The sequence below is a fragment of the Canis lupus genome, chromosome 14, assembly GCF_048164855.1.
Source record: "Canis lupus baileyi chromosome 14, mCanLup2.hap1, whole genome shotgun sequence".
Taxonomy (NCBI): Eukaryota; Metazoa; Chordata; class Mammalia; order Carnivora; family Canidae; genus Canis; species Canis lupus.
Window position 1 is genome coordinate 35,329,406 of NC_132851.1, and position 12,786 is coordinate 35,342,191.

General features: G+C 49.0%; 1 protein-coding gene across 4 annotated transcripts in view; it reads right to left on the bottom strand.

Annotated features, from left to right (window-relative positions):
- Positions 1 to 1,152: 1,152 nt before the first annotated feature.
- The window catches only part of FAM135B (family with sequence similarity 135 member B), a 182,595-nt gene continuing 170,961 nt past the window's right edge, over positions 1,153 to 12,786 (bottom strand). For all 4 annotated transcript variants that reach the window (XM_072774619.1, XM_072774618.1, XM_072774620.1 and 1 more), the window contains 6 exons: positions 11,014 to 11,105; positions 9,212 to 9,309; positions 7,894 to 8,045; positions 5,803 to 5,913; positions 4,270 to 4,383; positions 1,153 to 3,923 (listed from right to left, as the gene is read on the bottom strand). In XM_072774619.1, coding sequence (XP_072630720.1) covers positions 3,718 to 3,923; positions 4,270 to 4,383; positions 5,803 to 5,913; positions 7,894 to 8,045; positions 9,212 to 9,309; positions 11,014 to 11,105 — 773 coding nt within the window. In that variant the 3' untranslated portion in view covers positions 1,153 to 3,717. The remainder of the gene's footprint in view (positions 3,924 to 4,269; positions 4,384 to 5,802; positions 5,914 to 7,893; positions 8,046 to 9,211; positions 9,310 to 11,013; positions 11,106 to 12,786) is intronic.

Genomic DNA, 12,786 nt, shown 5'->3' on the forward strand with positions numbered 1-12,786 from the left:
TAGCCCTTCCCTCTTCGTGGCTGTTTACATGATGCTGTTTGCTCCAGCTTTCCTCCATGAGAAGCCGGGGAGACACGTCACCTGTATCGTTGGAAGTGAGTGGAGGGTGAGCCCACATGGCTCTGGGCTCCCCAACAAGTTGGGGGGGGATCGGGTCTGTCTTACGAGCTAACCTGGGAGAAGGATGTGAACACAGGGGGTTGGGAGAGCCCCTGCTTCCAAGAGGAAATTCTCCTCCTAGTGTGAACGATGGGATCTCCTCCTGGAAGAGCAGAGGGCCCCGCAGGCTGGCCGACTGCTCACTCCTCTGCCCCGTTACTCCGGAGCCCGGCGCCGTCTCCATCAGCCTGTCCAGTGAGCCGAGGGTCAGGGCTCCCCCCCTTCGAGCCTTTCAATAATTCTGCTCCTTCTTGGAGTTCCCCACAACCGACCTTCACCAGGCCAGCCCTGACTCAGTCCTGGTGTGTGGCCGTGGACTCTCTTGCAGAGGCCTCTCCTCTGCAAGCCACACATCTCCAGTGTGGGCTGGGTGTCTCTCCTCTGAGCACACTCCGATCCCTATTCCTGGGTGGCGCCGACCTCCTTCACTTTCCCATCTGGGACTGGGCTGCAAGCCACTCACTCTTACCTGTACATCCCTGGCACAGCAGTCCCTCAATACATATTTGCTGAATGGATGAATGAACTAATGAATTAATGGATGGATGGATGGATGGATGGATGGATGGATGGATGGATTGATGAACTGATGGACGAGTGCCCTTGGTGGTGACACGCTATGCAAAGCAAATATCTTGCTCACAGCCTTCTGCAGGGCATGGATGATGGGCCTCCAGCAGCGCTTGCACCTGCCCCGGGCCTCGCCAAAGCCCTCCTTCCATCAGATCGTCCTAACAAGGCTGCCTCTCCCTTGTGATCTTTGTGGCGGGGATTGTGCCCTCCATCCCTGTGCTCCCATCTGGCATGGAGGGAAGTCGCTCGGCAAACACCTGTGGACCGTGGGTGCCAGCAGGAGCCTCCCCTCTCTCCAGCCTCTCCCCGGGCTCATAGCACTCCAGCGCTTTCAACCTGCCTTCGCGCCATTAGATTAGCCGCCAGGTGACTTTAAGTTCACATCCACTTCTTGGATGAATTTGGCTTGTGAACAATGGATTCCAATCAATCTCAACAGTAGCAATTTTTATTTCTACCTACTTCTGAGAAACTTAACCATAAAAACAAAACAAAAAAAACCCCACAAAAGTTATGCTAAGAATGAAAACATACTAGACCATTATCTTGGCAGGCATTTTGTTTATAATTTTATAATAAATAATATAATGTCCCTGTTTTACATTATATATATATATATATTTATGTATATATATTAGATATCTATACTTCAATAGAAAGAGACATAAAAAAGCCTTTTCAAATGAGGCATGACACGCAACACTGGACACTCTTATTTACAATATAGAGATGTACTTTCTACACAATAGAATAGATGCTCAGAGGCCAGAGAGGGTTTACAAAGACAGCAGATCACCCCCATAAAAAAGGGGTGCACCATGCAGCTGGACGTTTATTGCCATTAGTTCTCACTATGTCCAGACAGCATATTGAAGTTAAAAATGGCATCCGGTTATTGGAAAAGACGATGGTCATTGGATTCACCCTGGCTCCATAACCACCGGCTACACGGTCTTTCAAGTGACCGAGGAATGACAAACTTTGCTGATGGGTATCGGAAACACAAAATGAAATGCTCTCATCAGAGGGGCAGGGCTCCTCGTTTGGCCAAAAAAGGAGAAGTTGCTACAAACGTATGGTCCCGCACTGAGCATGAACACTCGCCTGGACCAGGAAACACAACGTCATGGGCTCCACTGCAGGAACCCATTCCTCCTGGGTTATACTGCGTTCGGTGTTCACGAGCAACCAGTCTACGCACATCGAGAACTTGGAAAAATACCCACAGGACTTAACTGATCCCATATGGGTTAGGCCTAGGACAAAATGAAAGTTTGCAGAAGTCCCACAGAGAAACTCTGACTCCACCGTGTGGAAGTCTGCCTTTGGGGCTCATTCAACTCCGCCCCCACCTTCTTTCATGAGAAACCCACCAGTCTACCATCCTGCGAAGCTGCCTACCTGCACTGGTCTCTCACGGTCTGCGCTTGTTTCTGCAAAGTCCCATTGTTAACACGGGAGGACTGAAATTCTCAGATGGGCCAAGATTTACTTGGTTTTAAGACCATGGCACTGATGACCAAAGGGCTCGGTCCAGGCGCTGGGACCAGGAACCTGGTGGCAGATTAGTTTCCGCAGGTTAGGAGGGGAGTCTGCAGAAACAGGAGCTTCTGCTTCCTGAAGATGGGTCTCTCGGGTGAGTCATCCCTACCGTCCTGGTTCACCCATTCCTTCAGTGTGACTAGGTGATTCTCCAGGCTTCCTTTAGGCCAAGAGTGGGCTCAGTCTCTGGAACCCTATCAAATACCCTGGCAATTTCCAAAACTTCCCTTATGTGACTTACCAGTAACAATTTGAGCTGGGTCCTCAATCTGGCTGCTGTCCTCCTCTCTGATCTCACTGTCGTCCCTGCCATTTATTGGTTTTTATCAATGGTGACCTCTCCTAGCCCTTTATTTTCCTAAGGCAAGAAGACATTTCTATTGAAAGATAACCAGCACCTTCTTAGAGCTCCCCTGAGGTTTAATCCAGCACTCCTCCGTTTAGATGTTTCTCCTTCCACGGAGAGGAGAAGCAGCTGGCCATGTTAATGGTTTTATTTGTATTTGTATTTTTTTTTTTTTTTTTTGCAATTGCATCAGATGCTAACGTAGCATTTCTTTGGAAGAATTTCAGCAGGAGCTTCACATGCATGCATCAACCTCAGTGCCCCCTTCTGCTAGGTTTGATCTAAGTCCGTTTTCCCGACTACAGACAGAGATTTAAGCAATCACAGAAATAATCTGTGGGCCAGGGCTCTGCATAGACAGTCTGGAGGAGTGGGTGAAGCAACTCATCCCCACCACATTCCTTCTAGTTGTTTTTCTTTGTAACAAACCTGCATTTCCCAAGAGCATCGCCTTTGTCCGGCCCCCGTACCTTAAATCCCATACCCTACCCCACCCACTGCTGTTAATGAAAGAGAATCGGAGTTTATAAAGCATTCCTTTGCCCCTTGTTGAGAAAACATGAGAGAGAATGATCGTGTGGGCATCACATTGTCTTGCACAAGTGGCACATTTGAATCTAGTAAGGATTATATTTACACAAAGACGTTCCACTTCCACACAGAGGTTAACCTGAGTTCTGAAATGCTTGTATGCACTTAATTTAATCAGAATGATAAAGCTATGAGCTAGGAACATACCAGACAGACCTAGTAACACTGGAGCAATCTCTGTGAGCCAGGGGTGGGTAAAAGGTGGGCTCACCAGGTCCAAGTATTCTGTTTCTTTATTTTGTCATATTTTCCCTAGAAAGCATCTTGAAAGAGACTCCAGGTGGCTGGACAGGTTCGGACAAAGTCTTGTCGGTGACACTACCGGACCGGTTCAGCTTTTCCCAAATCTCCGAAATGGAAGCACCTGGAATGGCCGGCCCCACCCCACCCTCCCGGCCACGGCGCCTTCCTCTCTGAGCTCCGCCTGGAGTGGCGGAGGGCCACCAAGGATGTCTCCGCTAACGCGCTCCCGGGGTCGCAGAGCTTCTGGCCCGGCCCCCAGGCCGCTACTTGAAGTAGTTGAGCCCCGCCACCAAGAAGAACTTCTCCAGGAAGAGCTCGGAGTCCAGCACGGCGATGTGGGCGGCTCGGCCGATCAGCGCGTTGGCAGTGTTGGGCAAGGCGTGGAACACATTGTGGCGGATCAGAGTGCAGTCCTTGGCCTCGACCAGAGGGCGCAGGAGGTTGTTGATCATCTCTGCATACACGGGCCCTGGGAGGAGGGAGGGAGGGGAGGAGGTGAAGTCAGGCCAGCGGGATCTAGAGAAAAGCCCGGGGTGTCCCGGTTCCTGTCCCCGGGCGCCCTCGTGGGCATCGGCAATTTCCTGAATTTTACTTGTGCTTTTTATTTTTCTTTATTTGTATTTCTTTCCTGAAGCTCAATTTGCCAACATACAAGTACATGGTTCATTTCGGACGCAGCGTTCAATGATTCATTAGATTGCGCGTAACACCCGGTGCTCGGCCCATCGCTGCCCTCCTTCGTGCCCATCACCCAGCACTCATTTTTTTTTTTTATCAGAAAGTCGGTTAAAAAGGAGACATGAAATGTGGCTTACCTGTGTGTCTGTCCTTGAGGGCAGTTTTACACATTTCGATCCTGGCGGAGTGAAATGGCACATAGCGATCCTGGGGAGAAGCCACCAGCACGACATTTTTGAAATACTGCAGACCTGCAACGAGCCAGGAGGGAGCTTTTCACCAGGTCCTTACCTGTGTGCAAACCAGGTGCAGCCCCGGGTTTGCACAGGGCAGTGTGGACTCATCCTGCAGAGGGGAAAGGCGGGGAGCCCAGCTGGCTGCAACACTGTTGCTGTCCCTGCCTCAGGAAGAAGGGGAGGCCGTCAGAGAAGCTAAGGACACAAGAGCAAGCTACTCTCAGGAGGGAGAGGTGAGCAACATGCAGCTGATGACGGGGCCTTTCTGTGTGGCCAGCGCTAAGGATCCCCAAGGAATAAAGCCAGGACTCTGCTCCTCCTTCTCATGGGGACAGCTCCTAACTGCAGTGCTCCTCCCGTCACCACTGGATGAAAACAGCCTCTGAGCGCGCTTCCCTGTCTGCAGCCCGTCCCCGGCGCTGAGACAGAGGGGTTGGAGGGCACTGCGTGTTTCCACGTCCTCAGAGCCCAGCACTGGCCACAGACAGAGACCCTGCATTGCACCCCACCCTGGGCCCGCTGCCCACACTGCCCCCAGTGCCTCTCCACCACATCCCGAGACCACCTGCTGGGGGCCAGGCTGCCTCACTGACCAGGGCTCTAAAGACCAGCCCTCTCCCCATGCCAGGACAGCTCTGCATGGTCGCCCCAGCTCCCGAGCTCTCGGTGGTGACCACAGTGCTCTCCAGACTCCTCTCTGCATAGTCCTCCTCCCTCTTATCCGCCTGGGGTTAGGTGGGGGAATCCTGAAAGCTCAGCTTGGTGCAGAGGGACATGCTGGGTCAGGGCTTGCCCGGGGCCTCACATTCAGAGAGATGCAGAGATGTCAGCAGGGGCGGTGTTCACGGGATGATGGAGAGGGTGACATGGGACAGAGGCTGGGCCAGTGGGCTTGCTCGGCCGGTCACCTCTCTGCTCCCTCAGTGGACACACAGACAGACCCCTGCTGTCCTCTGCTCATTTTCACAACACAGGCAGGGGCTCCGACACTTCCCATGAAAGCGTGACCTCTGCCCTGCTGGGAAGGACCCCTGTCTCCCTGCTATGGTGTCAACCTAAATGGACGGTGCTCACCTGCCCTTTCAGTGGGCGGATCTGTACTTGGGAAGAAGCAGTGAGTGGGCTCGCAGACCTAGGGCTCATTCATGATCAGGGCATGGAAAGCCTGGCAGGAAGTAGAGGCTACAGCTTTCATGTGGGCAGATGACCTCTACGCACACCTTGGCACATCTGTGACACCCTTTCTTGGGAGCAGCTGGTTTCCTGGGTAGCCGGTGCCTCCCTGGGAGCTGAAGAGCCTGTGCACACAGTACCCCCTGACCTTACCCTTCCCTGCGTGCATCGGCGCCCTGATGGAGTGGTTCTGGGTTTCAGGGCTGGACCTCCAGCTCATGCTCGTGGCCACAGCAGCCTGCTGCCGAGAAGGGCACTCACCTGTTTTCTGGCTTAGTTGGTAGAGGAAACATTTGCGCAGATCAGCGTTATCCCTGAAGGTCAACTGCAGAAGGGACCCAGATTTCTTTAATTTCTGCATGAGCCACAAACCTAGAAAGGCCAAAAAGAAACAAAACAAAAATCAAAATATAACATAAAGGAAGTCAAAAAGAGAGATTGATCTGAAACTGAGATTTTTTAGTTAATTTTAAAATAAGAGACTAGTAGACGCTGGGGCAAATTCTTGGGAAGCTGGAGGAAAAACTGTCTCATGTATTTGTGGCAAGGATATAAAATCATCCTGCAAAATGACACGGCGGCTGGCTTCAGGAGTCAGGACACCTCTGTACCCTTTGACCTATTCGACGTCCTCTCATAAGTCTAGCCTAAGGAAACAATCCCAAATATAAAGCCAGTGTATGAACGTTCCTTACAGATCCACACAGTGCGTGGAAGAACCGAAAGCAGACTTCTGAGTCAGAGTCCAACCTGACCTTGGTTGGATATGACCAAGAGGTATCTGGATCTCAGAAACGCTGACGAGTATGGCGCCACTGTGACAAAAGTGAGCTTGATAAAAATGCAAGGAAACGGATATAATACAGAACTTTTTGTAATGTCGCAAGATGACAAGTGTGAAAAAAGTTCAGTGTGGTTTAATCATTTAAAGCTGCCCAACGATGGCTTCCCTGGTTTGTGAGGACAGAGACACTGGCAAAGGGACGGTCCTCCATTCATTACGATCAACGTTTCAAATGATGTCCTTAAAATAACAGAAAGGTGGTTAGGGCAACCGGGGACCACTGAAGTCTTTGTTAGGAGTATGATTCAATAAACCAGTTCTTGGGACACCCAAGTGGCTTAGTGGTTGTGCATCTGGCTTTGCCACAGGTCGTGATCCCCGGGTCCTGGGATTGAGTCCCACATCAGGCTCCCCGCAGGGAGCCTGCTTCTTCCTCTGCCTGTGTCTCTGCCTCTCTCTCTGTGTCTCTCATGAGTAAATAAATAAAATCTTAAAAAAAAAAAAAAAAGAAACCAGTTCTTACTATATGTGACCTGATGCCCCCGGTGGGCTGCCATCTGCCAGCCATGGTGCTCCTACAGATACCAGCACCTGGGTAGTACCCATGCGGCCTGCAGGTTCCTCTAACCCCATCACGTCACATGAGGCCCTTCATCATCAGGCTTTTGCTGAGAGCTTCACTGCTACCTCCTGCCCCTCTAGCTCATCCTATATTTCTGTCACAAAGAGCCACCTGTGGTCTACCGATTATGCCACGCTTCTATGTTGTCACACCTACTGTTTTCTTCTGCACAAAAAACTTGTCCCACCAACTCACTGTCTTGGAAATTCTGTTCATTGTCTGAGATTGCTCAAGATTCCTTGAGCTTTGCTTCCTTACACTCCATAGTGTCCCTAACCTGACAGAGGGAATTCTGAAAGTCTCAAAGCTATGGGTCGTGTCATTTCGTTCCAGCAAGAAGTATAGAATCCCGCTATGATTGACGTCTCATAACTGTAGTCAACTTCTTTCTGCCTTCTCCTGCTTAATCCTCAACAATTCGGATACACACACGGATCTGATGGACACATTTATAGACATGCACAGGTACACACATACCTATGCTTAAAAATCATAAATGTATCCATACATATACACAGACATACATACAGACATTAGCTCTGTTTTAAAAATAAGGAAACTAAGTAGCAGGGAGATTAAACCATCTTGTCCAGAGTTGTCCCTACATGTGTGGGGTCAGAACTTGGCCACAGGCTTGCCCTGGCAATGATATGATTCAAAGCCCATTGCTACGGGCTGAGCGAAGGTGCCACCTATGTGGTCTTGTCCAGCCAGGACCCCAGGGCATCAGCCTTCCATTCCCAGACAAGGTCTTGGGTGACATCTAGTCTGACCTCACTGGACTCACACAAGAGAGGCCCTCTTTGTAAGACCCAGGTCTTCGGTTAGCATCCCACGCTAGGAGAGGCTCCAACGCCATAGGATTCCACCAAGAACCTGCTTCTGCTTTCATCTTTTCTCCACTCCAAATGGATTGTGATGAGTGATGGGCTTGGAGGAGTCTTACCTGTACTGACCAGCGTGCTGTTGTTGTACAGGGTCCCCAGGTGAGGCCCAGACAGCGACAGGAATGTATGGAGTTTGTTGAGGTAATACCGAAACCGGGGCCGTGTGAGGACCGACCGGATGATGATGTTGCCGAGGGAATGGCCAATGAAGCTGTTAGGACAGAAGTCACACACGTGAGTGTGGCTGCGGGAGGCCAGCTGCTATGTTCGGGAGCACTGAGGGGTCGCCGCCCTCCTCCACCCCAACTCGGGAGATCTGACAAAGAGGGCTTCCAACCCACCCTCATTGGGTTTCCAGACTCTGGTCACAGTGAGCCTGAGATGGAGACCCGGGGCACCAGGCCTCTGCCACCCAGTGTGATCAGAAGAAACATGGGTGTGTGGCCAGGCTCTGTATTGTTAGAGCAGCCCTGCCTGTGCTCTGTGTCTCATCTCTGGCCACCTGGGGGTCCTGGTCATTTACAGGGTGAAACTCCACTTCCTTGGCTGTTCATGACCTGACTTCTGACTCCCTCTGTGATTTTATTCCTTGCCCATCATCATTACAAATGTATGGAGTTGCCCACTGCCAGCCCACGCTGCTGGACGCCCTCGTATGCTCTGCTTCAGTCACAACAACTCACACATCTGAGGATCCAACACATCATTATTTTCAAGTTGAGTGCCTGTTTATGGAAACCCTATCACATGAGAGGTCCATAGCTCTGCTCATGGTGAACATAAAACAGGCCAAGAAAGGAAACAAACGTTTGTCTATGAAATTGTTTTACCTCGCTTTTCAACCTCATCTCCATAGGCCTCTGACTTCTCATTTGTAAAATAAAGAACTTATAATTTATCTTGGGGGCCTCAAACAACTGATACATGTGGACTCACCACCATGTCCACATACTGCATGCTAAAGAAAATGCAAGCCATAGACTATCACCTTAATCAGGAAACATTTTAGCCAAGCTAATTTTGGAGTAGAAGGACTGATATCAATGCTAGTCTCACCCAGCAGGTGCAGAAATGGAGGCTCAGAGGTTTGGAAAGCCTGAGACAGGCTGCATGGTGGAGTCAGTCCTCGGACTCTAACACAGGAGTATTTGAAAAGCAATCCAAACCTCGGGATTTCTGAGGTCCAATCCCCTCCTACTGAGCTATGAAATGTTCCTGTCTCCACTTGCTTCTGCTCTGAAAGTCACCTAACCAGTAAGCAACAAGTTAGCTTAGGAAGGTGGTAGACAGAAGGCATCACGCTGAACTTGTATATAGTCAACACCCAGAAATATCACCCTGTTCCCCCAGCATTAACTACCTGTGGATTCCTTTTACCTAATTCGGGATATGGAGAGGTTGTACAACTGGATGTGCTGAATGATTTCATCCAACAACCGATCCGTCATGGTATCAAAATCTGCAAATGTGTCCATCTGGAAGAAGAGAGAGGGAATGGGTGTTGGGTGGGGTCACAGTGAGACCAGGCTCTGTGTACAAGCCCACCTTCTTCCATGGCGGAACATTCTGGGAGGACACCTGAGCCTGATGTTGGGGTAACAGATGAGGGTTCGGCACCAAGGAGAGGGGCCCATAGATAGGGGCTCTAAGACACTGGAGAATCCTCAGTCAGGAGGCTGGCTGGAAACCAATGGGAGAAGCAGGTGGACAAGAGCAGCACGCACACAGCATCTACCAACAGGTCATAATGTGCCAGGGGCTTCATGTGCCTGTGGACTCCTGGCCCCACTGCACCAGAAGGAAACAGGCTCAAGCGGAAGCCCATGCCACCAGGACTCACACCCATGCCCATGCTCTTCCTCCAGCACAGCTTTGGGACTGCACTAGCAGGCCATGTCCAGAGAAGGATCCAAAGCCATCCGTAACTCAGCAGGGGTGGTCAGAGGATACAGGCATAAAGGATGAGGAGAAACATCATATATGACTTTGAAAATCTGAAAGGGCAGACATGGGAAAGACATACTGCATTGGTGTATATAACTTCAAAGATGAACTTTTGGAAACCGAAACCACAGGGAGAGAGATTTGGGGTCAAGATAAAAAACACTTTCTCATAAGTGGAGTTGTCCTACAGTGTTGTGGGCTACCTGGAACTATGCCAAGAGCCAAGCTACAAAGTTGGACAAGAGGCCTCATGAATATTCATGAGGGTGGAAAGAAGGAGCAAAAAGAAGGCCTGTGGCTCATTGTCACCTGCCACACAGTGGTCCTTGAGGGCACTGCAGGGATGCAGCACTGGTCACTTTCTTAGTGTCCATGGAGTTAGAGAGACCCGTGCTTGCAGACCAGCAGGCCCTGTGAGGGCAGCTTCTCTTCCCTGGGGCGAGCCTGCCTCCTCCTGAGCCCTGCAGAGAAGCATGCAGCCTACTCCTCACACCAGTGTAAGGCTTGGGTAAACTATTTACAACACATCTAAGACAGATGCTGCTGTGTTCACTACCCTCTAGCCTCTCAGACGCTGTCTCTTCAGCATTTCTGTGAATTTAACACGATTTATTGAATAATTGGTAGTCATTTTAAGGCCTGAGTTGACCTTAATGAGAAATGTTTGGAAGACACAGTAGGTTTAAAAAGGTACCAAGAACTCCCCAGCCAGGGGATGTAATTCTAAAGGGATGTACTAGAAATCCATGTTTATGAGGTTTAATTTTAAGTAGTAATGACAACATGTTGTGGAACGTAATCATTCTTGAGTGACCATTCCACACACACAGACATCAGTTCATTATCTCTGTCAAGACCCAGTCAAGTCATCCCTATGGTACCTCAGTCATATCCTTCTGCCATGGGAGCTGCATGACAGGGGCTGGATGATGCCTATGACAGCACCCTTAACCTAGTAGAGATGCATGGACACCCAGATCATTTATGCTCTGAGCTTCCACCTACCCTTGGGCCCCGGCCACCTGACCCACATATTCTTACATCTTACTCTTTCTTAACCCTCCCCAAAAGGAAACAATGAGTCTTTTCTTTCCAGACCATCTAAGTGCCTGAAGAGTGTTCTTTGGCGAGGTCCCCTTCTATCTGAGCATCCACAAACTATCAGGGTGGCTTTAGGAGGCTCTTGTAGACACAACTCAGGGATTCTCTCAATTCTGATGTTTTTGTCGTCATACCTGATTCTTCTCCGACATTAGGAAGTCCAGCTTTCCTCCAGGAAGCCCCAGTTCTATGAAAGTCTTTACCAGGCGGAGGTCTGCACTGTTCCCTAAAAACAACAGATAACCCCACCCCAGACCCATAGTTACTTATATGAAAATGGACACATGAGGGATTTAGGTCTCCCTCTTCTCCCATTTTTCTTTTTTTCTTTTCTTTTCTTTTCTTTCTTTTTTTTTTTTTTAGTTAAGCAGATAATAAAAACAATGAAAACAAATCCAACCTAGTGGTCCTACGCTCCACCCCCTCAAGCCCTATCCCCTGGCACCCTGGCACAAGGTCAGGACCTTTCTAGTAGTCCTATCTCCCTGGACGTACTCACTGATCTACAAACATGTGGTTCATGAACATTCCACACACAGCTGCAAGCACACTGCCTCCTCCTCTTCCACAGCCAGTTCTGTTCACTGAGGACATTCTGCATATGGTACCACTTGATGGCTGACATGGCGTAACTGACATGTCATGTCCCATCTTCAATTTCCTGCTTAATAAAAAGACTAGTTCTGCTACCTACAAGCAGCCATCAAGCCCCTCAGATGGGCCAGTTAGGGCACAGGTTTGTGCAATAAAATAACTGCCCTTAGGACCAGGAGTTATGAATGTGCCAGCTCCATGGATGCCATCTGCTCCACAGTGACCACCAGGATGGAGGAGTAACAGCTGAGGAATCTAAGAGGCCACTGCTCATAGAAGAGCATCCTTGTAGTGTCTGAAGTAAAAATCATGTGGAGAATGGATCCGCTATAACCCCAAAAGCTTCTTATTCAAGGATGGTTAAGTGTACACTTCATGTAGGCTCTAGGGTTCAGTTGCATCCTCCTAAATTTTTGACCTATTCCTCAGATGGATCCCTGTAGAGTCAAGAGTTAGAAGCTACTTATTGGACAGACAGGGAACCTACTTTACCAAACAACCAGAGTTTCAAAGTAGTTCGTAAACAATATTACTTACAGTGCTATAACCATAAGCTATATCTTTAGAAGTGATATCATTTACAAACAACTTTTATCATTCTTCCTGAAACTAACAACTGACTCAAAAGATGGTGGAAATGCCACATGGAATTTGGGAGAACTACAGGCATTTGAGGGTATCCCTAACCATTAAGGATGACCCGATATACCCAAACACCTCATGCGATGGTGGCCCAGTAGAGCACATGCCCAAAACTTGTGGAGTCACAGTCACAAAATGCTCGTGTTATTATGGGCAAGGTTTCTATTTTGTGTTTTTAAGTTAAATTTTATTCTTTCTGTTCATTTCTGATAATAAATTAGGCTCTTTGGTCCTGCTGTTGTTCTTATTTAAAGCAACCTACTGACCTTCCAGGACCTGGCCTTAAAAGAAAAGTAGCGAGTGTTTATATTTAGCATAGTGAGTCTAAATAAGGAGCATTGGTGGCCCCTCTCCTTCAGCTACTGAGCAAGAGAGAACGCTCTGCAACTTGAAACTTTCTCAGAAAATACCATTTGATAAGGTGTTACATTGAGACCATTTACAAGAATACCAATCTTCGGATTTTGGCACATCATGAGGAGTTGTGTGAATATTCATTAACTCTTATTAACTTCTTTAGTTCTCTGTTAATATAGTTATATCCTTGGAAGTGACATCAGAACAAGTGGGTCTAGTACAACTCTATAGAGTCTGGATATATATGTACCTTGAACCAGAGAAACAACCTTCAAAAGCACCTACGCGTGATATTGGTTGTCTCTTTGATGACT